The sequence below is a fragment of the Tamandua tetradactyla genome, chromosome 14 (genome assembly GCF_023851605.1).
Source record: "Tamandua tetradactyla isolate mTamTet1 chromosome 14, mTamTet1.pri, whole genome shotgun sequence".
NCBI lineage: Eukaryota > Metazoa > Chordata > Mammalia > Pilosa > Myrmecophagidae > Tamandua > Tamandua tetradactyla.
The window spans coordinates 89,157,152-89,182,664 of record NC_135340.1 but is presented as its reverse complement, the minus strand read 5'-3'; the positions used below and the strand labels follow the sequence as shown (position 1 = coordinate 89,182,664).

The following is a 25,513-nucleotide window of genomic DNA, read 5'->3' as shown; positions in this document are numbered from 1 at the left end:
TTTTTTAAAACATCCTAAAGCTTAATGTTTAGTTTTATTTCACAGCTATTTTTGTGAACATTATTTTAGGTAGTGATTTCAATCTGCAGGTATAGCGTAAAATTTGTTGGGGATTTGAATTCTGAGATTCAATACTTAGTCCATAATAGATAGCTTTACCTGTTCAATCGTGGCTTTAAGGGATTTGACCCTAAAAGGGCCTCTTTTGTTTTAGGAGCTCAGTACAGCTGCTAGATTTGTCAGATTCTTCACTGGAGACTTTGCATTGAGATATTTTGCTTTCACAGAGCAAAAACATGCTTCTTTTTTGGAAATAAAAAATCATAAATATGCACCTTGGTTGACAAGAATAACATGGGGCCAGATATATTCTGTGTCGCCCAGTCGGTCACGGGGGAAGGGAATATTTCTGAGCTTGTACTATACTTGTTCCAGGTACGGTAGATATTGCCACTTGCTTGACAGGGAGATTGAGGCTGCAAGGGGACCCACGGGAGGGAGGAGAGGGATTGAAGTCAGATGGAACTGGCCCTAAAGCTGCTTCCTTCATCCTTTGAACATATCTGTTGAATGCCTAGCATTGTTCTGGGCTCTTTCCTCAGATTGGCCTTTGTGTACATGCAGCATCAGAGTTGGAAGAAGGTCTAGGGACAGTGTGATTTATAAGCTGACAGAGGATAACTTAGATCCCCCAGTAATTTTTATTTTTCAGGACTCAATGTAACTTGTACTGTATGGGCTGGAAACCTGTGTGCTTTTGGACTCTTCACTGTGGAAGGTCTCTAAAACAGTGTTCCTTCAATAAAACACTGTTTCTTCAAAAATGTATTTAGGTTCCACATCAAATTTTAGAAGTTTCTTATTTTAGGTAAACTCTTTCAGTCTTTTGCAGTTTTTTGTCTTTACTTTTATTTATAGAATACTTTTACCTTTCCCTTTATGTTCTTTTCTACTGTTGTATGCCTTTTCAAAAACATTTAATTCTCTAATCAATCTGGAATTTATTTTAAAGTATAGTATGAGGTAATAAATCTAATTTTATTATTTTTTTAAATAGCTAGTTGCCTTAGAACTATTTGCTCTATAACCTAGCTGTGGTCATATTGTCTTCACCCAGAAATTGAGAGAATTATCACATAGTATAAATATATATATTCCATTATCTGTTTCCCTCTGAAAAAGAGGCATGTCCATTTGTATGTTGGTGTCTTGGGTGACAAATATGGATCTTGTTATGATTGGGTGGTCCCTGAAATAGAAAATTTGGGCAGCCCTATCACTGCTTTTCAGTGTTTAAAATAGTGTGACGTAGATGATGTAGTAAGTATGTTTAATGTTTTTTTAAGAAGGAAGAAGTTGGTTCAATGGATAGAAGTACAAGGAGGTAGAGTTCAACTTGGCAAAAGGGCGAACTTTCTGAATAAATACTGGAGCAGTCTAATAAGAAATAGACTGTCTTGCAAAGTAGTGATTTCTCATTGCAGGAGGTGTGTCTGTGGAGAAATCAAGCAGTCATCTAATCTACCTGGGTGTTCCTGATCCATTTTGCTCTGAGGATCAGGCTGTTCTTTGAGAGCCTGTTGTGTGTCAGCCTCTGTGCTGGTGCTCCCTGTTCGTTCTCCCCTTCTTCTAGGAAGGCCTGAGTCAAAGACATCCCAGAAGATTTAGGGGTTTCCTGGGGACGCCCAGGGATAGATTCAGGATCTTTGTTCCCCACAGCACCTGACCTTTCACTTCTCTGGAGAGCTAAGTGGCCCTCCCAGGTACATTTGGATTCTGATTAATTTTCTCTTTTTTTAAAAAAATTGTATTTAACTTTTTATAAATTGTGAAATATTACATATATACAAAAAAGTAGTAAATTTCCAAGAACCTTTTAACAAGCAATTATAGAACAGATTTTAAAGTTTGGTATGGATTACTATTCCACAATTTTTTTGTTTTTTCTTCTAACTGCTCCAAGAACTGGAGAACAATAGAAAGAAATATCAGTATGATTCAGCATTCATACTCATTTGTTAAATCTGATCTTTTCTGTTATACTCCTCCTCTTTACATAACATACATTCATAAAGCAGTAAGTCTCAAAGTACAATGCAGCATTTAGCTGTAGAACAGATTTCAGAGTTTGTTATGGGTTACAATTCCACAATTTTAGGCTTTTACTCCTAGTTGCTCTAAGGTACTGGACACTAAAAGAAATATTAGTATAACAATTCATCACTCATACTCATTTATTAAACTGTACCTTCTCTAACTCCACCATTACCATTGATCTTTCTCCCACTCTTTAGGGGTTTATGTCCATTCTAACTTTTTCATAGTGGAAGGGACTGTCGATAATATGGGATAAGGAGATGAAACTAGTAGATGTTCTGGAAGAACTGGCCGCTCTGCATTTCAGGACTTATCTGGTCCAGGGACCCATCTGAAAGTTGTAGGTTTTGGAGAGTTACCCTAGTGCATGGAACCTTTGTAGAATCTTATATATTGCCCTAAGTATTATTTAGGATTGGCAGGAATGGTTTTGGTTGGGGTTTGGCAAGTTATGATAGGTAGCGATGTGTAACTGAAGCATGCATAAGAGAGCTCCAGTGTAACCTCTCAACTCTATTTGAGCCTTGTCAGCCACTGGTACCTTATTTGTTACACTCTTATCCCCCTTTTTGTCACGATGGCATTGTTGATCCCATGGTGCTAGGACAAGGCTCATCCCTAGGGGTCATCTCACGCACTGCCAGGGAGACTTTCATTCCTGGATGTCATATCCCATGTAGCGAGGGGGCACGTAATTTCACTTGTAGAGTTGAGTTTAGAGAGAGAAAGGCCACATCTGAGAAACATAAGAGGTCCTCCAGAAGTAACTCTTAGGCATACCTATCTTCACTACATAAATAACTTCACAAGAGCAGCCCTCACGATCAAGGGCTTGGCCTATTGATTTTGGTGTCCCTAATGTTTGGCACAGTATCTAGTGGGGCGTAACAATGCAGTGATGGGTTGCATTGTAGGTATAGGCACAGGTTGGTGACGCTATGCTGCTGCCTGTGGGTACGGAGTTATGGAGGTGTGGTGCAGGGCCTGTAATGACTGGATGCAGCTCAGGCAGGCCTTGGAACACAGAATAGGGTGTAGGGTAGGTGGTACAGAGGTTGGGGCACAGGGGGCCAGGGGGCAGGTATGTCCTTGCACAAGGGGAGAGGTTCAGGGGGCCTGCATGTGGACGTGGGAGTGTGTAGGGACAAGGCACAAGTCATGGGGGATTGCAGGATGTGGGGCAGGGGCAGGTAATTTAGGGTGGGCAAGGGCCGTGGCATGGATGCACAGTTGTGGGGGGTTGGTGGATTTGAGCAGGTGTGCACGGGAAAGGGGCTATGTAGCACAGATGTGCATGTGAGCACCTTCCAGGTGTGGTAGCAGGGCACATGTGCCAGAGGAGGCAAGGGTGTACATGTGTGGGGCAGGGGGTTGGGGTGTAGGGGTCAAGAGATCAGTATAAGAATGGGTGGGTGCCAGTGGCGGGGGTAGGGTATGGCTGTGCAAATGTGCAGCTCTGGAGGGCAGGTTCCTGTTGTGTGCTGTTCTAGGAGGTGGGACTCTGTTATGTGTGTGCACAGAGCTCAGGAGTATTGGGCCTGGGTTGCCCCTGCGCAGGCTTGGGGTGGATGTGGCCCGGATGTGCAGGTTAGCACTTGCCCAGAGTTGGGGTGCATGATGGGGATTGTACACGTGTGACTGTACAGCTCTGGGAGGACTGTAAACTGATGTATGTGTGTAGATCTCAGGGGGTGAGGGTGGAGTTGTGTGACTGTATGGGCTGGGGGTTGTTGTAGCCTGGACATGAAGGTGAGTACCCGCAGCCTTGATGCACTGGTAACCACCTGCAGGGAACAGGGAGGGGGTAGAGGGGCTGGGTGCAGGTGGGCGGGTCTTGGGTGCGACAGGGTGAGTCTGTGTGCTTACATGGGAGAAGTGGATTGGGCTGGGGCCGGCGTGGGTGCATTTGGGGTGGGGGGGTGGGGCTGGGGCAAGGGGTGGTGTTGATGCAGGGGCGCTTGGAGGGTGAGGGGCGAGGGGACGTGGCAGGTGATGGGGTTCAGGTGTGTGGGTTGAGTCGCAGGTCATGGGTCAGCATGTATGAAGTTTAGCTTGTTCAAGAATGCGGATTGGCTTAATTCCTTGTCCTGACTTCCTGTCCATACACACTCCTGAGGGCTCCGGGCTCCTGTTTGAAAAGGAGCACGTTAGGCTGTTTGCACTAGCTGGACTGTGTCTAATTCTCTGCATCTCAGTTCTTCAGCTTTTGCAAACAGGGCCTCCCTATGTGATATAGAAGACCCTCCCAGGTCACTTTACATCCTGGAATCACCCAGTCACTTTCCTGTCCCTTCTCTAGCTGTTCCTTAGCCAGAAGTGAACTCAACCTATCCTGTTCCGCCATCTTCCTTTCAGGTGCCTTTGTTCCTGTATTCTTTTATGAGGTTTTCTTTCTTTTTCTAACCCCAAGGATACCTTTAAAGGTTTTGGTTGAAGGGCGGGCCACGGTGGCTCAGCAGGTAAGAATGCTTGCCTGCCAAGCCCGAGGACCCGGGTTCGATTCCCGGTGCCTGCCCATGTAAAAAAAAAATAAAGTTAAAGGTTTTGGTTGAATATGTTACCAAAAATTTAGTGTCCCTTATGGGTTTCTTAAGGAAAAAATGTATGTAGATATTGAGAGAAATTCTTGTTCTCTGAGACTATGGTTTGGAAATACCATTTGGATGTTTTGCTGCTTTTGCTATTAGGCATTAATTTCTGTTGGTATCATTTCATTTATAAAAACGAATACTGAAATAAACCAGAAAGTATTAAATTGATCTGGAAAGGAAAAACAGAAACAATACAGAATATAGTATTGCAATGTAATAAATTAAGAATGTATGTCTTTATTATCTACCTGTAAAATTGTTCATTAAAAAATATTCACACACAGTGTATTAAAGATATAACGAAGATTTAACCTGTAGTTAGGAGGTGTAATTTTTTTTTCTTTCTGTTCTAGAATGTATGACAACATGTCCACAATGGTGTATATAAAGGAAGACAAGTTGGAGAAGCTTACACAGGATGAAATTATTTCTAAGACAAAGCAAGTAATTCAAGGGCTGGAAGCTCTGAAGAATGAACACAATTCCATTTTACAAAGTTTACTTGAGACACTGAAGTGTTTGAAGAAAGATGATGAAAGTAATCTGGTGGAAGAAAAATCAAACATGATTCGAAAGTCACTGGAAATGTTGGAGCTTGGCCTGAGTGAGGCACAGGTATCAGTGGGAAAGACATGGGCATGGTCATATAGCTGACGGTTGAAAAAAAAGGAGACTTGATTTGAAATAGATAATTTACTAAAGTAGAGGGAAGATAATTGCAGAACCTTATATTAGGTGGCTGACAGATATCAACTTACATGTGGGTTATGGCTGATATTTCAATGATTGTTGATTTGTGCATGTCTAATTTTAAAAAGCAAAGCTGAAATAAGTCATCCTGTGTATCATGTGGACGCACATATGAAGAGATATCAGTGGCTTAAACAACATAGATGATGGGCATTGCTAGCATAAAAGTAGTTCTAAAGTAGGCGGACCCTGGTAGCTGTACGGTTGTCAGGACCACCCACGGTCCTTGTACCTCCTACTGCTGGGCCACCTTGGGAGCCTGGCTCGTGGCCCAGCTGCAGCCATATGACCCCGTGTTAGGAATGGGGAAGGAATGAAGGAGGGTGTGCCTGCTCTAAAGTTGCTTCCTGAAGTTGTCACAACACCCTGCTTATATTTCATTGGCCAGAATTTAGTTACATGGCCACACCTATCTGTGAGTGAGGCTGGGGAATGTTGTAACCCTTGAAGTTCAAGGTTCTCAAGCCTAAGAGACTGTCAGCTTATAGTTGCCGCACTCCCTTAGGACAAGATACCTTTGTTTATATCATGCTAGACACAGGTGAAAAAACTGGAAACATATTGTGTTTCCCCCCTGAAAACTTTTGGAACCTGATAGCTCTGCCAATATTTCTAGGTAAAATGAAATACATTAAATATCAACTTCTTTCTTAGCTTTCTTCTTGGCTAGTGTTCTAGTTTGCTAGCTGCTGGAATGAGATATGCCAGAAATGGAATGGCTTTTAAAGGGGAAATTTAATAAGTTGCTAGTTTATAGTTCTAAGGCTGAGGAAATGTCCCAATTAAAACAAGTCTATAGAAATGTCCAATCTGAGGCATCCAGGGAAAGATACCTCGGTTCAAGAAGGCTGATGAAGTTCAGGGTTTCTCTCTCAAGTGAGAAGGCACATGGTGAACACAGTCAGGGTTTCTTTCTTGGCTGGAAGGGCACGTGGTGAACACGCCATCTCTGCTAGCTTTCTCTCCTGGCTTCCTGTTTCATGAAGCTCCCCGGGAGGCGTTTTCCTTCTTCATCTCCAAAGCGCTACCTGGTGGACTCTCAGCTTCACGGTGCTGCAGCATTTTCTGCTCTCTGAATTGCTTGGCTTTCTCTCTTGTCGTTCTCTTTTAGAGGATTCCAATAAACTAATAAGACACCCACATGGGTGGAGACACTCCTCCACTTAATCCAGTTTACCAACCACTCTTGATTAAATCACATCTCCAGGGCGATGATCTAATTACAGATTCAAACATACAGTACTGGATAGGGATTAGAAGAAAGGCTGCCTTCACAAAATGGGATTAGGATTAAAACATGGCTTTTCTAGGGTCCATACATCATTTCATACCAGCACAACTAGTGATTGAATGACACACATTGAGGACTGCTGGGTCACCAATTTCTGTTCTCATAAAGGAAATCTACACAAAAGAGCCCCACCATATCCTAATTTTAGAGTTATTCTCCTTAGCTGTGGCAGAAGCTTTAACTGTAGACTCTGTTTTTGAGTGGTTGTTGTGAATCTAGTATTTCTTATGTTCTGTTGTTGAAAGGAAATATGAACTTCCTTCTTTTGTCTGGTAGATATTAGGATTAAAAAAAGAAGAAAGGAAAAAACCCTACCTTCTGGAGTTTTGAGTTTCAAATCTAGGAGAAAAACAAAGAGGGAAGAACAGACCCACACTTCTTACTCCTAGGAACTTGGTTGTGACTTCAGGGAGGTTCCTGGAACTAATGAGTGTACGGCAGGCAGAGCACTGGGCATCATTCCATCCTGATTTTGTGACCGGAACATAAACATTGGAATGCAGTAATGCGTTCTTGTTCTTACTTGTAGCCACAAAAATTTCTCCCCTTGTCTTAGAACATTGAAGAAGATTTGTATGCTTGTTCTTCCCCAGCTCCACTTCCCCTCCTGGGCCTGTCCTGTGTCTGTATACATGTACATGCATCTTAACCCGGACATTTCCATGGCCTTAGATTTTCTTCCTTCTTTAGTCTTTATGAAAAATGAAGTTGAGACCATCTAGATAGAAAGTAAAAAAAGCAAAACAAAAACAAAAAACAGTTTCTCAGAAGAGTAGCTGTGTAATATATACATTGAGATGCTATCAAAGAGAAAAAATAATGGATAATTTTTGTAGCTGTTCTGAGTATAGTATGATATTCTTCACTATACACCATGCGTAGTCTATGGCTGGAGGGTGGCAGTTGAACTAGATGATGAATAGTACTTATTGGTAGTTTGAGGACAGTATCTGCAAGTGTAGGCTTTGAGGTTAAGCCAAAGAATGCTTGAGTAGATGGGACATGACATTTGTTGGGCAGTCTACTATTATGTTTTTGTTTTGATTTTTTAATGATGATATGTACTATATTTTCACATACCATGTAATCATCCAAAGTGTAAAATCAATGATTACAATATCATCATATAGCTGTGTATTTATCATCACAGTCTTTTTTTTTCTTTTTTGTGAAAAATGGCATACATACAAAAAAGCAATAATTTCAAAGCACACTGCAACAATTAGTTGTAGAACAGATTTTAGAGTTTGGTATGGGTTACAATTTCACATTTTTAGGGTTTTACTAATAGCTACTCCAAGACATTGGAGACTAAAAGAAATATCAATATAGTGTTTCAGCATCATACTCATTTGTTAAACCCTACCTTCTCTGTATAACACCACCGTCACCTTTGATCTTTCTCCCACTCTTTAGGTGTATTTGGGGTATGCCCATTCTAAATTTTTCATGTTAGAAGGGTCTATTGATAATACTGCAGTGTTTTAAACATTTCTGTCCATTTAGGTTATGATGGCTTTGTCAAATCATTTGAATGCTGTTGAGTCAGAGAAACAGAAATTGCGTGCTCAGGTTCGTCGTCTGTGCCAGGAGAACCAGTGGCTGCGGGATGAATTGGCCAACACACAGCAGAAATTACAAAAGAGTGAACAGTCTGTGGCTCAACTGGAAGAAGAAAAGAAACACCTGGAATTCATGAATCAGTTAAAAAAATACGATGATGATATTTCTCCATCTGTAAGTGGTTCTATAGTAAATTTAGCAGTGACATTTACCATGTTACAGTCAGTAGGTTATTTTAGTAAAGTTGTGAGTGTTTTCCAGCCCCCTTCAATGATTTTATTTAGCAAGACCAAGGATTGTGAGTCTTGAAATTGCATCCCTTACTTTGTGTCTCTGGATAAGTCATATAAATTTTCTTTGCTTAATCTATTCATGGGTGTTTTTTTAGTATAAGGGTCAGATAATGTAAAAAAATTTTGTAAAGGTAAGAGACAATGCAAAGAGGCACCATTACCTACTGTTTATTTGATGAGATCTGCATAAGCTTGGCATTTCCTGAACTTCCTTAACCCATTGCAGTCTGGCTTCCATACTTATCACTCTGCTGAAACTCTTTTCCTTCAGGTCCACAGTGACTGCCTCTATTGGCAAATCCAAACATTCATAATTCAGACTCTGTAGCTTATGGTGCTGTTGATCTTGACTTTCTCTCCAAAACTCTCTCTTCCCTTCGTCCCCTAGGATGCCTGCTGTTCTCCTGCTTCCCTTCTCATGCCTCCTCCTTGGCTTCCCTTGCTAGCTCATTTTTCTGTTCCTGGTGAGTTAGTGTTCCACAAGGACTTTGGGGTTTTTCTTTTTCTTTTGGCTCTCTTTGGATGTTCATTCTAGGCTCAGCTATTTTTCATTCATCATTTATTTCTTATTTAGTTAACTTCCTTAAATAAACTTTTTATTTTGGAATAATTTTAGGGCCACGGAAAAGTGGCAAGACAATATAAGTTTCCTCTAATGTTAGCTTCTTACTAATTTGTCATAGTTAAGAAATTAACATTGGTACATTACTATTAACTAAAATAGGGCCTTATTTGGATTTCACCAGTCCTTCTACTCATGTTCTTTTTCCCTCCCTGGATCCATTCCTGGATTCCACATTGCATGCAGAACTAACCTCTTTTTATATATAAATATATGTTTTTTATTGATAAAACTTAACATACAAACATTCTTAATCCACAAACATTCCATACATGGTGTACAATCAGTGGCTCACACTATCATCACATAATTGTGTATTCATCATCATGATAATTTTTTTGAGCATTTGCATCAGAGCTAACCCCTGAACACCTCTTTGGGGCCCATAGGCTCACACACACTGTGCCTTTAGTCTCAGCTTCTCTGGAATGGCCTTGTGCACAGCACCAGCAAACCTGTACTTACCTTTTTATTAGGCTTACTGTATTTCTCCCTCATACCTCCTCTGGGGCAGATGGGGAAATTAAACATTTTGGTTCAAAAGATGTATTGCTGTAGGCTTAGGCAGACATAAGAATGAATGGAACAGTGATGCTAGCTGTCATCTGGAATACACAATAAAATCAGGAAGGGGAAAACTCATTTCACTGAGTGAGAGACTTTTTAAACTTTTTATTTTGAAAAAATGTCATACTTGAAAAAAAGACACAGTGAGCTAACTTTTTCTACCCTTTGAGGCTGTGCATCTCAGTGATTGCTTTTCTCCTGTTTCTATGTGCATTTCCCTGGGGTGAAATATCTCTCCTGCCGAATTCCTTCATGCCAACTTCAAGACATTTCACCTTGAGAGGGCACTTCATCTACCTTGTAATTTATATTCTAGTTTTGTTTATTGCCTCAAAAGTGATCTTTGAAGCACATTTTCTCTGCATTTTAGTTTCAGTTCAGGAACACATACTCCTTCGAGTTGTCATGACTCTTTAGTCATCTTTCCCCTGGAACAGGTCCTCAGTCTTTGTCATGACTGACATTTTTGAAGAATACAGGCCAGCTTTATTAGAGCCTTCCTCACTTTGGATGTGTCTAATGTTTCTTTATGAGAGTCTTCAGATCAGGCATACTGGGCTAGAGTATTATAAAAGCGGTGTGGTCTTCCTCTGCCCCACTCATTTTCAGTCAGGGTTGTCTGTTTTCTCTGCTGCATAGGTGCTCTCCCACAGACGTGAGGGGAGACATGAGTCATGGACTTTTAAAGCTAGAAGGTTTCTCGCTGCTCCTAGGGACCCTGTGGCTGTGCCTTGTGGTTCGTGGGCAGAGTGAGAGAGGTAGTGCCAGAGGGAGGAACCAGAGAAGCCCATTTTAATCTGTTCTTAGATGTTTGGTTTCCAAATAATGCTCTTACTTCAAGTAAAGGTTTCATTTCTCCTTCTTCAGGATGTAGGTAAAGAATCTGAGGCATGGAAATGTAAGGATGGTTTGTTCTGCCAAGCCAGGACTTGCAAGTCTTTTGAGTTCTAGTGTAGCAAACTTTTTATTATTCTATACTAAACTGTTAGATAAGCCACATTGTGAATAATTCCACATTTGATCTTAAAAACTGACCTTTTCTAAAATCCTTAATTAAAATGAATTTTATATTAAAGATTTTCAGTAGAGGAATTCTAGTACTTGTAGAACTTTAAGGATTGTTCTGGGTCTGTTTTATAGGAGGACAAAGACACTGATTCTACCAAAGAACCTCTGGATGACCTTTTCCCAAATGATGAAGATGACCCAGGCCAAGGAAGTAAGTGTAACAAAAGAAAACAGGCAGTTTCTTTTCCTCTTAGTATGTAATTGTAATAATTAGCAGAAGTCTTAGTACATGTATCTTGTCTAACAAAGCCAATGTGCATTAGGTTTACCTTTTGTTTTATTGATTAATTAGATTTATTTACATGTTATCTCTTTCCCAAAAGAATTTTAAGTGGTTTTGCTTTTTGGGATGTACAATATGTTAGAACAGACCCTAGGAAACAGGAGATGAATGAGCAATTCAGATGTGATCTGTGTGATTCTGACAGTGAATGAGGTCAAAATAGTTGTTTTTTTTTATGTTAGTTTTTCTGGTTCCTGGAGAAATATCATTGCATCATCAACCTTGTCCTTGATACATTGCTGTTACTGGGGAGTACTAGTGAAAGATTTAAATAGCAGAGGGGTCAGTGTTAGCTGGAACAAAAGCTAGGGAGGAAAATTTTTAAATAACATGATTCTTCTGGATACTTTTCTTTAAAATACACTTGAAGTAAAGTTTTCTCTCTGTAGTCCAACAGCAGCATAGCAGTGCAGCAGCTGCTGCCCAGCAGGGTGGCTATGAGATCCCTGCACGGCTCCGGACTCTGCATAACCTTGTCATCCAGTATGCCTCACAAGGACGCTACGAGGTCGCTGTGCCTCTCTGCAAGCAGGCTTTGGAGGATCTGGAGAAGACGTCTGGGCATGACCACCCTGATGTGGCGACAATGCTCAACATCTTGGCATTGGTGTACAGGCTAGTGTTTTCTCATTTTCATTCACTTAATTTACTTCTAATAAACTTACTCTTCAAATATATTTATATATTTTATAAATCTGTATAAGCTGCTTTTCTAGCCTTATCATCCATGTCTCTTCAAAAACCCAGGGATTAAATTCAAACTGAGTACTAAGCTTTGTGGCCAGGATATCATCCAGTTGGGACAGACGCTGGCTGCAACCACCCAGCTCAGCCTCTCTAGAAGAACAGTATTCACGTACCTTTTACTCCAGCCAAACTAGACTCTTAGGATTTTTTTTTTCACAAGGCACTGCGCTTAATCTTTTGTCTAGAAAAGCTTTCCACCTACACCTGTCAGCGGCCTTCCTGCCTTGCAGGGGCATTGTTGGTCATACTTTCTCCTTTTTGGACCCAGAGATACACTGCTGCTTGCTCCTCTTTTGCTCCCATCACACTTTTCTTTCAGCCTTTCTCATGCATTTGCACTTGGTGCTTGGCATTGGCCTTATTTGGATTCCATTGGTTCTATTGGAAGCTTGATTGCTGGAAGTTGAAGGCCAGGACATCTTCATGTCTCTATCCCTTGCTATACCCTAACATGGTCCTTCCACTTAAAAGCCCATGGTAAACATGTGTTGACTGGCATTAAATGGCCCTCCTGCATGGTGTTGGGTAATGGGTGGAAGGAGAACCCCTGTTGGTCCTTGGGTTGCTCGTGTCTTCTGGCTGAGCTGAGCTGATACAGAAGTGGATTCAGGGAAGGGGTATTGCCAAGAGGGCTGGTGGAATTTGTTTGTCTGAGATGCTTCCGGATTTGTGGATTTCAGTTACCTGCTTTATTTTCCTTCACTGGTTGTGTTGTTTCAATTTAATAAACATTTTTTGAGACCCATCATTATATGTAAGACTCTGAGCTGGTTTCTGTGAATAAGATACAATTCCTGTTCTGAAGGGAGAATCAGAACATTGAACTTGAAATCAAGAGAGTTGAGTTTGTGTCTGGGCTAAATGGTCCCCTTGGATGACATTGCTCATATCACTAACTTCTGAGCCTCAGGTTTCTCATTCCTAAAATGGAAGTTGTTGAAATCAACACCTGGCTTAGGGGGCCCTAGTGAGGATTATTGGGGAAATGATACGTGGTAGTGCCTCACAGATATGAGCTATTCGAAAAGCATGATTGAAGTCTGTTTCCAAAGAACCTTATAACCCTGTTTAAGAAATACACTTTTTATGTGCACATATAAAATATAATTTAGAGAAGCAAAGAGACTATGGTGTATTAATAAGAGAGCATAGGAGTGTTACTGGAACTGAAAGACTCCTTCTAGTTGAGAGGATTAGAGAAGGATTAATGGAGGAGAGGGAGCATTTTACCAAACCTTGAAGGATGGGTGAGATTTCAGCCAGTGGAGATGGGGTGGGGGGATTGGGGGTGTTTGAGGGACTCCGACAAATCCAGTCTGGTGTAGCTCCATGCCAGTAGTAAGAAATGAGGCTGGAAGGGTCTGGGGAGTGGCCATGAGGAGCATTGGGGTCAGAATCGTGTGCCAGGAGAGTCCCTTTGGTAGGGTGCTGATTAGGACAGAGTGGAGGGCCTGGAGGCAAGGCCACCTGTTGGGGCTTTTTCTTAGACCGTGGGGATGTGGCAACAGGAATTGGAGCCAGGATGGGGATGGCAGAGATAAAAGGAAGGGAGGGTTGGGGCCTTTGGTACTTGAAGAGGAATGGAACCATACAGGCATTCATTAGATGAGTTTTTAAAAATAATTTTTAAAAATTGGTAAAATATAGAAAAGTTTACCCATGTCAGTAAAAAGTTTGGAAAATAAATTAGTAGCTATATGTACATTCATATACATATGCAATATTCCATCCTAAGGCTAGACCATAATTTGTTATTTCAGCATTCTCTTATGAAGGGTCATTTAATTTGAAGCTTTTTTGGGGAGCATTCATATTATACTGATAAACATCTTTATAAGTTTGTTTCAAGATTTTGGGATTTTTTTCTAGGATCAGTTCCTAAACAGGGTAAGGGGATGACAAGCATTGCATGACTCTTGATGCAGTCTCTGCCTGTTCCTCAGAAAGGCGATGCCTGTGCTCCTGCCATACTTTCATCCACTGGCTTGCCAGCATGGGTGCTTGCTCTTTCTTAATGGAGAAGTGGAGGGTTGTGGTTTCTCTTTCCTTCTCTTCCCTCCGTTTTTGTCTGTCTGTCTATCTGTCCATAAAATATATTTTTGCATTTATTTATTTACTTTTTTTAAATTAAAGGGCAGTTGTAGGTTTACAGAAAAGTCATGCAGGAAGTACAGAGTTCCTACATATCCCACCCACACAGAGGTTTTCCTTCTATGAATACTTTGCATTAGTGTGGTGTCTTTGTTAACACCTAGAATGTTGCATTTTAATTTGTGTTTCTTTGATCATATATGTTTAGTCATTTATATTCATCTGTCAGTTTTCTGTTGTCCTTTTTTTTTTTTTTTTTTTTAAGATTTTAAGGCTTACTGTAGTATATTTCTGTTTTCATTTAGGAAACTATGTTTCACCTTTCTCAGCCTTAAGAATTAATTTGAGATGTGTGGCTCCACTTAAATCCAAGCTCCTTGTGCGGAGCTTTCTCTAGGAGTCCAGAGTGAGCCTGCTAAGCAGCATACAAAGTGTATGAGGCCACAGGGAGTAAGAGAGGAATCTACTTGTCATCAAATTCTCAAAAGGGGCCAGGATTCCAGCACTGTCTGGTAGAATGACTTACGATGCTTAGAATAATTTCAGTTAGTTAAAAAAGTGAATGTATAAAAAGCTGTATATGGCTCTTGGCCACCGTATTGGACATCACAGCTATAGAGCAGTCATAGTCAAATCTTAGTGTGGACTGGAATTTCCTGGAGGGCTTCTGAAATAATGAAGTGCTGGGCTTACACCCGGAGTTTCTGATTTTTCATAGGTCTGGGCTGAGGCCTGGGTATTTGCAGTTCTTACAGGTTCCTAGGTAGGATGATTGTTGTTCCTCCAGGGCCACACTTAAGACCCGCTGCTTCTCGAGCAAGGCACGACTTAGTCATTGGCTAGTTAATAACCCCAAACATTTTGTGACACATCACAGTTTCTAAAAGTGCATGCTATGTACATCGCCTGTTTAGTTCTCACAAACCTCCTCTTAGGTAGTCATCCTTTTTTTTTTTTTTTTTTTTACTCACTGTGCACTAGTTTGTGAAACTTTATTTTGTACTTGCTGACTTTTAAAAATTTTTTGAGATATTTTATAATGTTTAGTAGGATCATTAAAGAAAAATATAAAAGAATATACTTGGGCAGAGTTAGTGGGCTTCAGGGTTACTAGAAGCTAGGTAACTGTTATTACTCAATTGGGGAAATACATAAAAGCTTTCATATTATAATTGTAGCATTAACATTATCTTATTTAGTTCTTAAAGCAATAAAGAAAATTAGGTTATTTATGTATTTCGTAGATGGGAAACCTGGGACTTTGAGTGGTCACTTAACCCAAAGCCATCAAATCGCACAGCCAGAGCCTAGAGACTGGGGTCAGCCCTGATACGCAAAGTCAAGTTCTGTCTCTTGTTCTGTATTGGCAGCTGGCCCTGGTACATTGAGCCCTCAGGACCACACTGCAGAGTGGTAACAGTTGTCCCAGCAGTAAAGGGCTGGGAGGTCCAAGTGCCAAAATCTTCAAGGGAAGAGCTAGGATTTCCACATGGTCAGATTCCAAGGCTCACCTTGCCAGTCCATTTTTTGGATGAATTTCCTTCTAACCCTTTCCTCTCATAGCATAGGTTTATTTATTTCTTTGTTTTGAAATAGTTGGAGGACTGACTTTTATTATTTTAATAATTGAAGTTTAAGTTTCATTTTTTTATTAGAGAAGTTGTGGGTTCACATAGCAATTATGCATAAAGTACAGGATTCCCGTGTACCATCCTATTATAAATATCTTGCATAGCTGTGAAACATTTGTTACCATTGATGAAAGCACATTTTTAAAATTGTTCTAATAACTATAGTCATGGTTTAATTTAGATTTCACTGTGTAGTGCATTTCCATGAATTTTTTAGAATTGGTATTCTGTTGCCACATATACAACTTAACATTTCCCCTTTTTACCACATTCAGATATGTACTTCAGTGCTGTTAATTACATTCACAATGTTGTGCTACCATCACCAATATCCATTACCAAAATATTTCCGTCTTTCCAAATTAACCTTACATTTTAAGCTTTAACTTCCCATTCTCTATCCCCATCCCATCCGCTGATAGCCTGTATTCTAGCGTCTGACTCTGAGTTTCCTTTTATAATTGTTTCAAATCGGTGAGCTCATACAATAGATGTCCTTTTGTGTCTGGCTTATTTCACTTAACATAATGTCTTCAAGATTCATCTAGATTGTCACATGTATCAGAGCTTCATTCCTTTTTATGGCTGAATGATATCCCATTGTATGTATATACCGTAATTTGTTTATCCATTTGTCAGTTCTTAGACACATGGGTTGCTTCCACTTTGCGGCAATTGTTAATAATGCCGCTGTGAACATCAGAGTGCAAGTATCTGTTCAAGTACCTGCTTTTAATTTTTTCAGTATACCTAGAAGTGGGATTGCTGGGTCATAGGGTAAGTCTATACTTAACTTTCTGAGGAACCACCAACTGTTTTTCATAGTGGCTGTGCACTTTTATATTCCAACCAGCAATAAATGAGAGTTCCTTTTCTCCTCATCCTCTCTGACACTTATAATTTTCCATTTTTTAAAAAACAGCAGCCATTCTAATGGGTTGAAATTGTATCTCATTAGGTTTTGATTTGCATTTCCCTGATGGCTAATAATGCTGAGCATCTTTTCATGTGCCTTCTGGCCCATTTGTATTTCTTTTTTGAAGAGATGTCTGTTCGAGTTTTTTACTTCTGAGTGTTATAAACTTTTATTTTTATGCCTCCAAAGTTAAATTTTAAAAAGATATAGTAAGTAAATATAAAGCACTTACTATGTGTTTTTCAATTTAGGGATCAGAATAAATACAAAGATGCAGCTAATCTACTGAATGATGCCTTGGCAATCCGTGAAAAAACTTTGGGCAAAGATCATCCTGCGGTTTGTATACCTGGTTCTTTCATTATGTTTATATTTTGTTTTCCCTAATGTGCATTTTACCCAGTTCCTTTTCATATCAAACTCAACAGGGAAGGTTGAGGAGCTGCCTTTTCACTGGGTGATGCAGGTAGGCTGTCTTTACTTGCTCAACACCAACGATGAGCTTCAGGGTTGGGGACTTGGCTGTTAGCCTATGCCAGTGCTCATTTAATTTGTTTACAGCCACTACATCAAATTGATTGTGCCCCACAATTTTGATCCTAAATCAAATTGCATGTACATCTATAAATTTTTTCCAAAGAATTTATATTGACTTTTTATTACAATCTGGTTAGATTTGCATACAGATTTGTTTTGGTTGGCTTTGTGTCTTCCAGTGAGATTTTTAAGAAAATCAAGAATATGCTGTTGATATTGATTTGTTTAATTTTTTAGTGTTCTGCATTATTACTTTCTAAAATCTGTTTACATTAGAGTGAATTGCTCTTCTGCTTTTAGCTGAAGCTATAGTCATTTATCCAGTTAAGAGTACTTTGCTGTATATATTGAACACAAATGAATATGTGTTGTGTAAATACACTCTTTATGTGTGTGATATATTCTCTTTTTTGGTAGCTTTTACTGTTCTTAGTGGTTCTCTCTGTTCGGGCAGGTGGCAGCCACTCTGAATAACCTTGCTGTGCTTTACGGTAAAAGAGGAAAGTACAAAGAAGCTGAGCCGCTGTGCAAGAGAGCACTGGAAATCAGAGAGAAGGTGGGAAAGGAAGGGGAATGCTTGTTCTCTGAGATTTGGTTTTATATGCTTTTAAATACTTCAGTTTTAAGTTTTGAGAAAAGACTACTGTGCTGACAATTTTAATAAAGTAGACAGCCGGGAAAACAACCAGACTGGCTTCTACATGTAGGGGTTAAAGACCCATTGTAAGAGGACTGGGTATTCTGGAGGCCTGGGTCCCAGCTGAATGTGGCTTAGAAATGATTTTCATTAAAGGAGAAATCTCTAAAGACTCTGGAGGTAGAGAGCAAGGTAGAATTTCCCTTTACAGTAGGGCATATACTTGTCAATGAGAACAACATTAAAAATGTACTTGCAAACTATGCTTCATGTAGCTTAAAAGTGAAATAAGTATTTTCAGAGCTGAAGATTAACTCAGAGCTATAGATTAAGTGAATGTCATATTGCTTTTTTCTGATTTTTTAAATTAATTTTAAATTAAAAAAATATGACAACAAAGAAACACAAACATTCTTAATATATACTCATTCCATTCTTCATATATAATCAGTAATTCACAATATCATTACATAGTTGCATATTCATCATCATAGTCATTTCTTAGAACATTTGCATCAATTCAGAAAAAGAAATAAAATGAAAACAGAAAAAAAAATTATACATGCCATACCCCTTACCCCTCCCTTTCATTGATCACTAGCATTTCAAACTAAATTTATTTTAACATTTGTTCCCCTTATTATTTAATTTTATTCCATATGTTCTATTCATCTGTTGACAAGGTAGATAAAAGGAGCATCAGACACAAGGTTTTCATAATCACACAGTCACATTGTGAAAGCTTTATCATTATACAATCATCATCAAGAAACATGGCTACTGGAACACAGCTCTACATTTTCAGGCAGTTCCATCCAGCCGTTCCATTACATCTAGAATAACAAGGTGATATCTACTTAATGCATAAGGCTTCATGATAGCCTCTCAACTCTGTTTGGAATCTCTCAGCCATTGACACTTTGTTTCCTTTCACTCTTCCCCCTTTTGGTCGAGAAGGTTTTCTCAATCCCTTGATGCTGAGTCTCAGTTCATTCTAGGGTTTTTCTCAATCACTTCATGCTGAGTCTCCACTCATTCTAGGATTTCTGTCCCACGTTGTCAGGAAGGTCCACACTCCTGGGAGTCATGTCCCATGTAGACAGAGGGAGGGAGGTGAGTTTGCTTGTTGTGTTGGCTGGAGAGAGAGGCCACATCTGAGCAACAAAAGAGACTCTCTTGGGGGTGACTCTTAGGCCTAATTTTAAGTAGGCTTGACCTATCCTTTCTGGGGTTAAGTTTCATGTGAACAAACCCCAAGACTGGGGGGCTCAGCCTATAGCTTTGTTGTCCACACTGCTTGTGAGAATATCAAGAATTCAACTAGGGGGGTTGAATTTTCCCCCTTTCTCACCATTCCCCAAAGGGGACTTTGCAGATACTTTTCCACTCACTGATCAAATCACTCTGGAATTCATCGGGGCTTCACTCTGGACGAACCAACAAAATCTCATGTCTTACTCAAGTTTGCATGTACTTATGTTGTTCAGCCAACTATCTACATAAGTTATATTAAAACATGCACTAGTCAAAATATAAATTTTGTACCAAATAAACATTTTTTTGCTTTAGTCTCACACATAAGTTGAAATTTTAAAATATTAATTACCATCTATTTTCAGCACCCTGCAGTAATGACAATCCTTTATTCTTCCTCATGCAAAGACGTTTTTTAAATTTGTACATTTAGTCACTATCATTATACACTCTAGGCATTCCTAGATTATACCATCTCAATCTTTATCATCTGTTTTTCTTTGTGATTTCATTTATGCCTCCAGCCCTCCTCCCTCTATCATTCTCACATTCAGCTTCATTCAGTGTTTTAACATAATTGTAGTACAGTTAGGTATTATTGTGCTGTCCATTTCTGAGTTTTTATATTCAGTCCTGTTGCATAATCTGTATCCCTTCAGCTCCAATTACCGAATATCTTACCCTATTTCTATCTCCTGATGTCTCTGTCACTAACGAAATATTCCAAGTTTGTTCACTAATGTCAGTTCACATCAGTGAGACCATACACTATTTGTCCTTTTGTTTTTTGCAAATCTCACGCAGCATAATGTCCTTAAGGTCCATCCATGTTGTTACATACTTCATAACTTTATTCTGTCTTACAGCTGCATAATATTCCATCGTATGTATATGCCACAGTTTGTTTAGCCACCTGTCCGTTGATGGACATTTTGGCTGTTTCCATCTCTTTGCAATTGTAAATAATGCTGCTATAAACATTGGTGTGCAAATGTCCATTTGTGTCCTTGCTCTCATGTCCTTTGAGTAGAGACAGCATATAGATGGGTCCTGTTTTTTAATCCATTCTTCCAGTCTATGTCTTTTGATTGGGGAGTTTAATCCATTAACATTTAGTGTTATTACTGCACAGGCTGTACTTTCTTCTACTATTTTGCCTTCTGGATTTTATATGCCATATCTAATTTTCCTTCTTTTTACCTTTACTCATAGTCTTCCTTTCTACACTTTTCTTTATACCTCTCTCTCCTGTCTTTTCATATCTGTCTCTAGTGCTCCCTTTAGTATTTCTTGCAGAGCTGGTCTCTTGGTCACTAATTCTCTCAGTGATTTTTTGTCTGAAAATGTTTTAATTTCTCCCTCATTTTTGAAGGACAATTTTGCTGGATATAGAATTCTTGGATGGCAGTTTTCTCTTTTAATAATTTAAATATATTATCCCACTGTCTTCTCGCCTCCATGGTTTCTGCTGAGAGATCTGCGCATAGTCTTATTGGGTTTCCCTTGTATGTGATGGATTGCTTTTCTCTTGCTGCTTTCAAGATCCTCTCTTTCTCTTTGACCTCTGACATTCTGATTATTAAATGTCTTGGAGTATGTCTATTTGGATCTATTCTCTTTGGGGTACGCTGCACTTCTTGGATCTGTAATTTTAAGTCTTTCATAAGAGTTGGGAAATTTTCAGTGATAATTTCTTCCATTAGTTTTTCTCCTCCTTTTCCCTTCCCTTCTCCTTCTGGGACACCCACAACACATATATTCATGTGCTTCTTATTGTCTTTCAATTCCGAGTCTCTGCTCATATTTTTCCATTTTTTTTCCCTATAGTTTCTGTTTCTTGTTGGATTTCAGATGTTCCATCCTCCAGTTCAGAAATCCTATGTTCAGTCTCTCGAAATCTACCATTGTAGGTTTCCATTGTTTTTTTCATCTCTTCTACTGTGTCTTTCATTCCCATAAGTTCTGTGATTTGTTTTTTCAGACTTTCAGTTTCTTCTTTTTGTTCTTTCCGTGCCTTCTTTATATCCTCCCTCAATTCATTGATTTGGTTTTTGATGAGGTTTTCCATGTCTGTTCGTATGAATGTATGAATTAATTGCTTCAGCTCCTGTATGTCATTTGAATTGTTGGTTTCTTCCTTTGACTGGGCCATATCTTCAATTTTCCTAGTGTGATTTGTCATTTTTTGCTAGTGTCTAGGCATTTAATTACCTTAATTAGTTTATTCTGGAGATTGCTTTCACTTCCTTTACCTAGGGTTTTCTTGCTGGATGAGTTTGTTGTGTATCTGTTCTTTGACATTCAGTTCAGCTTTATCTGGACCTCTAGCTTAGGTTTTGTTTAACAGAGGATAATTTTTCGGTTCTTGTTTTCTTGTTTCTCGCCCTGCTTGTATGGTGCCTTTCTCCCCCCACACTTAGGAGAGTCTACTTAGGTATTATAGACCCCAGCCGGATTTTCCCAGACCAAACTGGCCTCTTATCAGGAGGAAAGAGTCACCTGCTTCAGTTTTCCCTGAGGGTGAGACCCAGCAGTTTGAAAGACTTTCTTGTGAAGTCTCTGGACTCTGTTTTTCGTATCCTGCTCAGTATGTGTTGCTTGTCTGCCTGCGGGTCCCACCAGCATAAGATGATGTGGTACCTTTAACTTTGGCAGACTCCCTGCTGGGAATGTGGTGGAGACAGAGGAGAGGTTGTAGGCTTGTTTTTTTAAATTTTTTTTTAAAACTTATTTTATTAAATAAAAAAAATTAACAAAGAAATCATTAAGATATCATTCCATTCTACATATGCAATCAGTAACTGTTAATATCATCACATAGTTGCATATTCATTATTTCTTAGAACATTTGCATCAATTTAGAAAAAGAAATAAAAAGACAACAGAAAAAGAAATGAAACGATAATAGAGAAAAAAAAGATTATACATACTGTACCCCTTACTCCTTGCTTTCATTTACCACTAGCATTTCAAACTAAATTTATTTTAACATTTGTTCCCCCTATTATTTATTTTTATTCCATATGTTCTACTCTTCTGTTGATATAGTAGCTAAAAAGAGTATCAGACACAAGGTTTTCACATTCACATAGTCTCATTGTGAAAGCTATATCATTGTTCAGTCATCATCAAGAAACATGGTTACTGGAACACAGCTCTACATTTTCAGGCAGTTCCCTCCAGCCTCTCCACTACATCTTGAACAACAAGGTGATATCTACTTAATGCGTAAGAATAACCTCCAGGATAACCTCTAGACTCTGTTTGGAATCTCTCAGCCATTGACAGTCTCATTTCACTCTTCCCCCTTTGGTGGAGAAGGTTCTCTCAATTGTAGGCTTGTTTTAATGGCTTCAAATTTCTAAGCTCTGGGGTCTGAATTCCTTGAGGAAGGGATTCCACCTGAGTTGGGCTTTATCCCTCCTCTGGGGAAGGTACAGACTCCTGACAAGCTCTCAAACAACCTTGTTTCTGCCTATGTCTGAGGCAGTTGCAGCCTGAGAAGTCCTCCGCTGAGTCCAGAGGCAGTCAAGCCTTTGTAGAAACACAGCCACAGAAACCTCTGTTTCCTTTTTTTTTTTTTCTTTTTCCATCAACCCTGCCCCTCGGCTCCTGGGCAAAAATCAGCCACCTCTGCTTTGACCAGGTTCACCTGAGCTGGGGACCTGTTTTTAGTAGTCAGAACTTGTTAATTAATTCCACAATTGGCATTTAGTTGGGCTCAGCCCCTGCTGCTGGTCAAGTCCCTTTCCTGTACCCTCTGGGAAGCAGCCTGTGGTGGAGGGGCATTGGCTGCTGCAGCTTCGGGAACTCATGGTTCTGGGGGGGCTCGCAGCCGGTCCAGCTGGTCCAAACTGGGGTATGCTGTGTGTCCGGTCACTGATGTGGCCCAGGAGCTGTTCTGTACTGTTTCTGGTTATTTAGTAGTTTTTCTGGAGGACAAACTAAAATGCGCACATTGTTAAGTTGCCATCTTGGCCCGGAACCTGGCCAATTGTCATATTGCTTTTGCCGACAAGTCCTGTAATTCTTTTTTCTTTATTTCTTAACATGAGCCTTGTAGAAGTTAGGCATTTAGTTACTGCTTGCAATTAAATGGAGAAGATGGTGAAAAGTATAATGAGGGGTATATTTGGATATTTAATAATAGCTTCTTTTGTTTGTGGTAATTAGGTATTAAAAATTGATTTGTTAATTTTGGCCGTACACTGTATGACTATGTATTCAGGTCTGATAGAGATTCAGGTACCAAGGTCCATTCCATGAAAGACTAAAGATAATATTTTAACTTGGTATTTTCTGTGATTGTTTATCAGTGTAGTTGATTTGAGAGATTGATCATTCAGTCTTGAGTCATGTGGCAAGGAAATGGGAGACAGAAAATGAAAAGGGGCATATTATCAAATTATACAAGTAAAATTTTATGCTGTCATCTGCATGTGAAATAAAATGGTCAGATTTTGAATGGGCTGGAGTTAAAATTAGCGAGAGCACATACATCAAGCGAATACGTCAAATGGAGTATTATGAAGTATATGAATGATGATCCACTAAATTCATTCATATGTTTTCTCTTTCATTCATTCATTTAGTAAACATTTATTGAGGATTCATGATTCCATGCTTGGTTAATGTTGGTGATTTACAAATCAAAGATGCAGTAAGACAGACCTTGGGGATGCAGTATGTGTTGGCTTTTAGGATAGAGCCCTTGGAGAGAGAGAGTAGAGGTCTCTTCCCAATTCAGGGCTTGTTGAGGTAGTTAAAGATGGCTGATTAGTGTTCGACCTGAGTCTTGGATAAATGGCTTAAGGGTTTCTCAGGCAAGGAGAGGTGGGTGGTGAGAAGGCATGGAGAGCGAGTATACCTTATTGGGTACCGCGTATACAAAGGCATGACCTTGAGAGAATTACTTGCTTTTTCAAGGTCCTGAAGAAGTCCTTAAGAATTCATTCATTCGTCTGCTCCCACACCTTTCTGGATGTTGAGATCTGTGGTGGGGAAGACAAAGAATTTGCATTTGCAGGAGTTATATTTGAATGGGTGGGCTGACAGTAAATAACTAAAGAAATAGAAGATAATTTCAGGTTGTGGTACTTGCAAAAAAGAAACCAGGTGATGTGCTTATGCATTAACTGGTGGGGAAGGGCTGAGGGCTACCTTAGATTGGGTATTGGGCAGGCCCCTCTGAGGAGGTGAACTTGAACAGAGATCTGAATGTTAAGTAGTTTGTAGTAGGTAGGATGGGAAAGGGCCAGAAGAGCCTCCTGGGATCTAGGACAGCAAGTTCAAAGAGTCCAAAGACTTGGAGCTCTAAGTGTGAGGGGAAGTAGGGTGCAGTGGTGGTGGAGGGCCTTCCAGGTCTGAATCTTAAGGGTGTGTGTCCATCATTTTGAAGAGCTTGGCATTTACTTTTTTACTCATAGGAATGAGCACAGTGCAGTCCTTATGAACTAGGTTTAAGTATCATAGAAAGGGCTGTGTTTAAATTTGGGCCCTTCTAGAACTTTGCAACCAAATAAACATAGCCTTTATAAAATGCAGTGTCCTCATCTTCAAAATGTGCATAATGATGTTACGTATCTAGTAGGATTGTTAAAAGAATTATAAGAGTTAAAGTAGTCAGCTCAGGAAATCAGCTCAGGCTGCCACTCTACCCTCCATTCCCCATAAAGTTCAATAAATGATGGTTAAATAATTTTATTGTTAAATGCCACATTGGGAGCTATTAAGATTTGAAGCTTGGAAGTGTAACACAGTCATATTTATGTTTCAGAAAGATCTTTCAGGAGGTAGGGTGGTGAATGGACTGGATGTTAGTGAAGCAGATGTTTCTAATACACTGTTTTTTTATTTACAGGTTTTGGGAAAGGATCACCCAGACGTTGCCAAGCAGTTAAATAACTTGGCCTTACTTTGCCAGAACCAGGGCAAGTATGAAGAAGTAGAATACTATTATCAAAGAGCCCTTGAGATCTACCAGACAAAACTGGGACCTGATGACCCCAATGTGGCCAAAACAAAAAATAACCTGGTATGTTGGCAGAAGCACAGAAATATAAATTTTTAAAAATATATTTTTATTGAGAAATATCCACATATATACAGTCCAGCCATATTATACAATCACTGGCTTACGATATCATCACATAGTTGTGTATTTTTCACTGTGATCAAGATAATTTATTTTTTTATTTTTTAATGCCACAATTGTTTTTATAATTCAACTTATAGAAGAAATGTATGTTTCATTTATGTATGTAGGATGCTAAATGCTTTGTTTTATTTTAAGGCCTCCTGCTATCTGAAGCAAGGCAAGTTCAAGCAAGCAGAAACACTGTACAAAGAGATTCTCACCCGTGCACATGAAAGGGAGTTTGGTTCTGTAGATGGTAAGAAATATCCTCATGATTCTAAGCAGTTATAAGGGATGTGTATTCAAAATTGTGATTTCCAATTTGGACTTGGTAATACCAAAGCCATCACAATATTTTTCAGATAGAATTTAATTTGAATTATAGAAATAATTTTCTGAATATCTCTTAGAAGAGAGGGCACATCATACCTTCATTATC

General features: G+C 39.5%; 1 protein-coding gene across 23 annotated transcripts in view; it reads left to right on the top strand.

Annotated features, from left to right (window-relative positions):
• Positions 1 to 25,513, top strand: part of KLC1 (kinesin light chain 1) — a 100,570-nt gene that overhangs the window by 22,861 nt on the left and 52,196 nt on the right. For 22 of the 23 annotated variants that reach the window (XM_077128418.1, XM_077128427.1, XM_077128419.1 and 19 more), the window contains exons 2-9: positions 5,042 to 5,303; positions 8,236 to 8,466; positions 10,915 to 10,993; positions 11,515 to 11,740; positions 16,762 to 16,849; positions 17,502 to 17,603; positions 24,799 to 24,972; positions 25,231 to 25,330. In XM_077128418.1, coding sequence (XP_076984533.1) covers positions 5,043 to 5,303; positions 8,236 to 8,466; positions 10,915 to 10,993; positions 11,515 to 11,740; positions 16,762 to 16,849; positions 17,502 to 17,603; positions 24,799 to 24,972; positions 25,231 to 25,330 — 1,261 coding nt within the window. In that variant the 5' untranslated portion in view covers position 5,042. The other variant, XM_077128434.1, reaches the window with a different exon arrangement.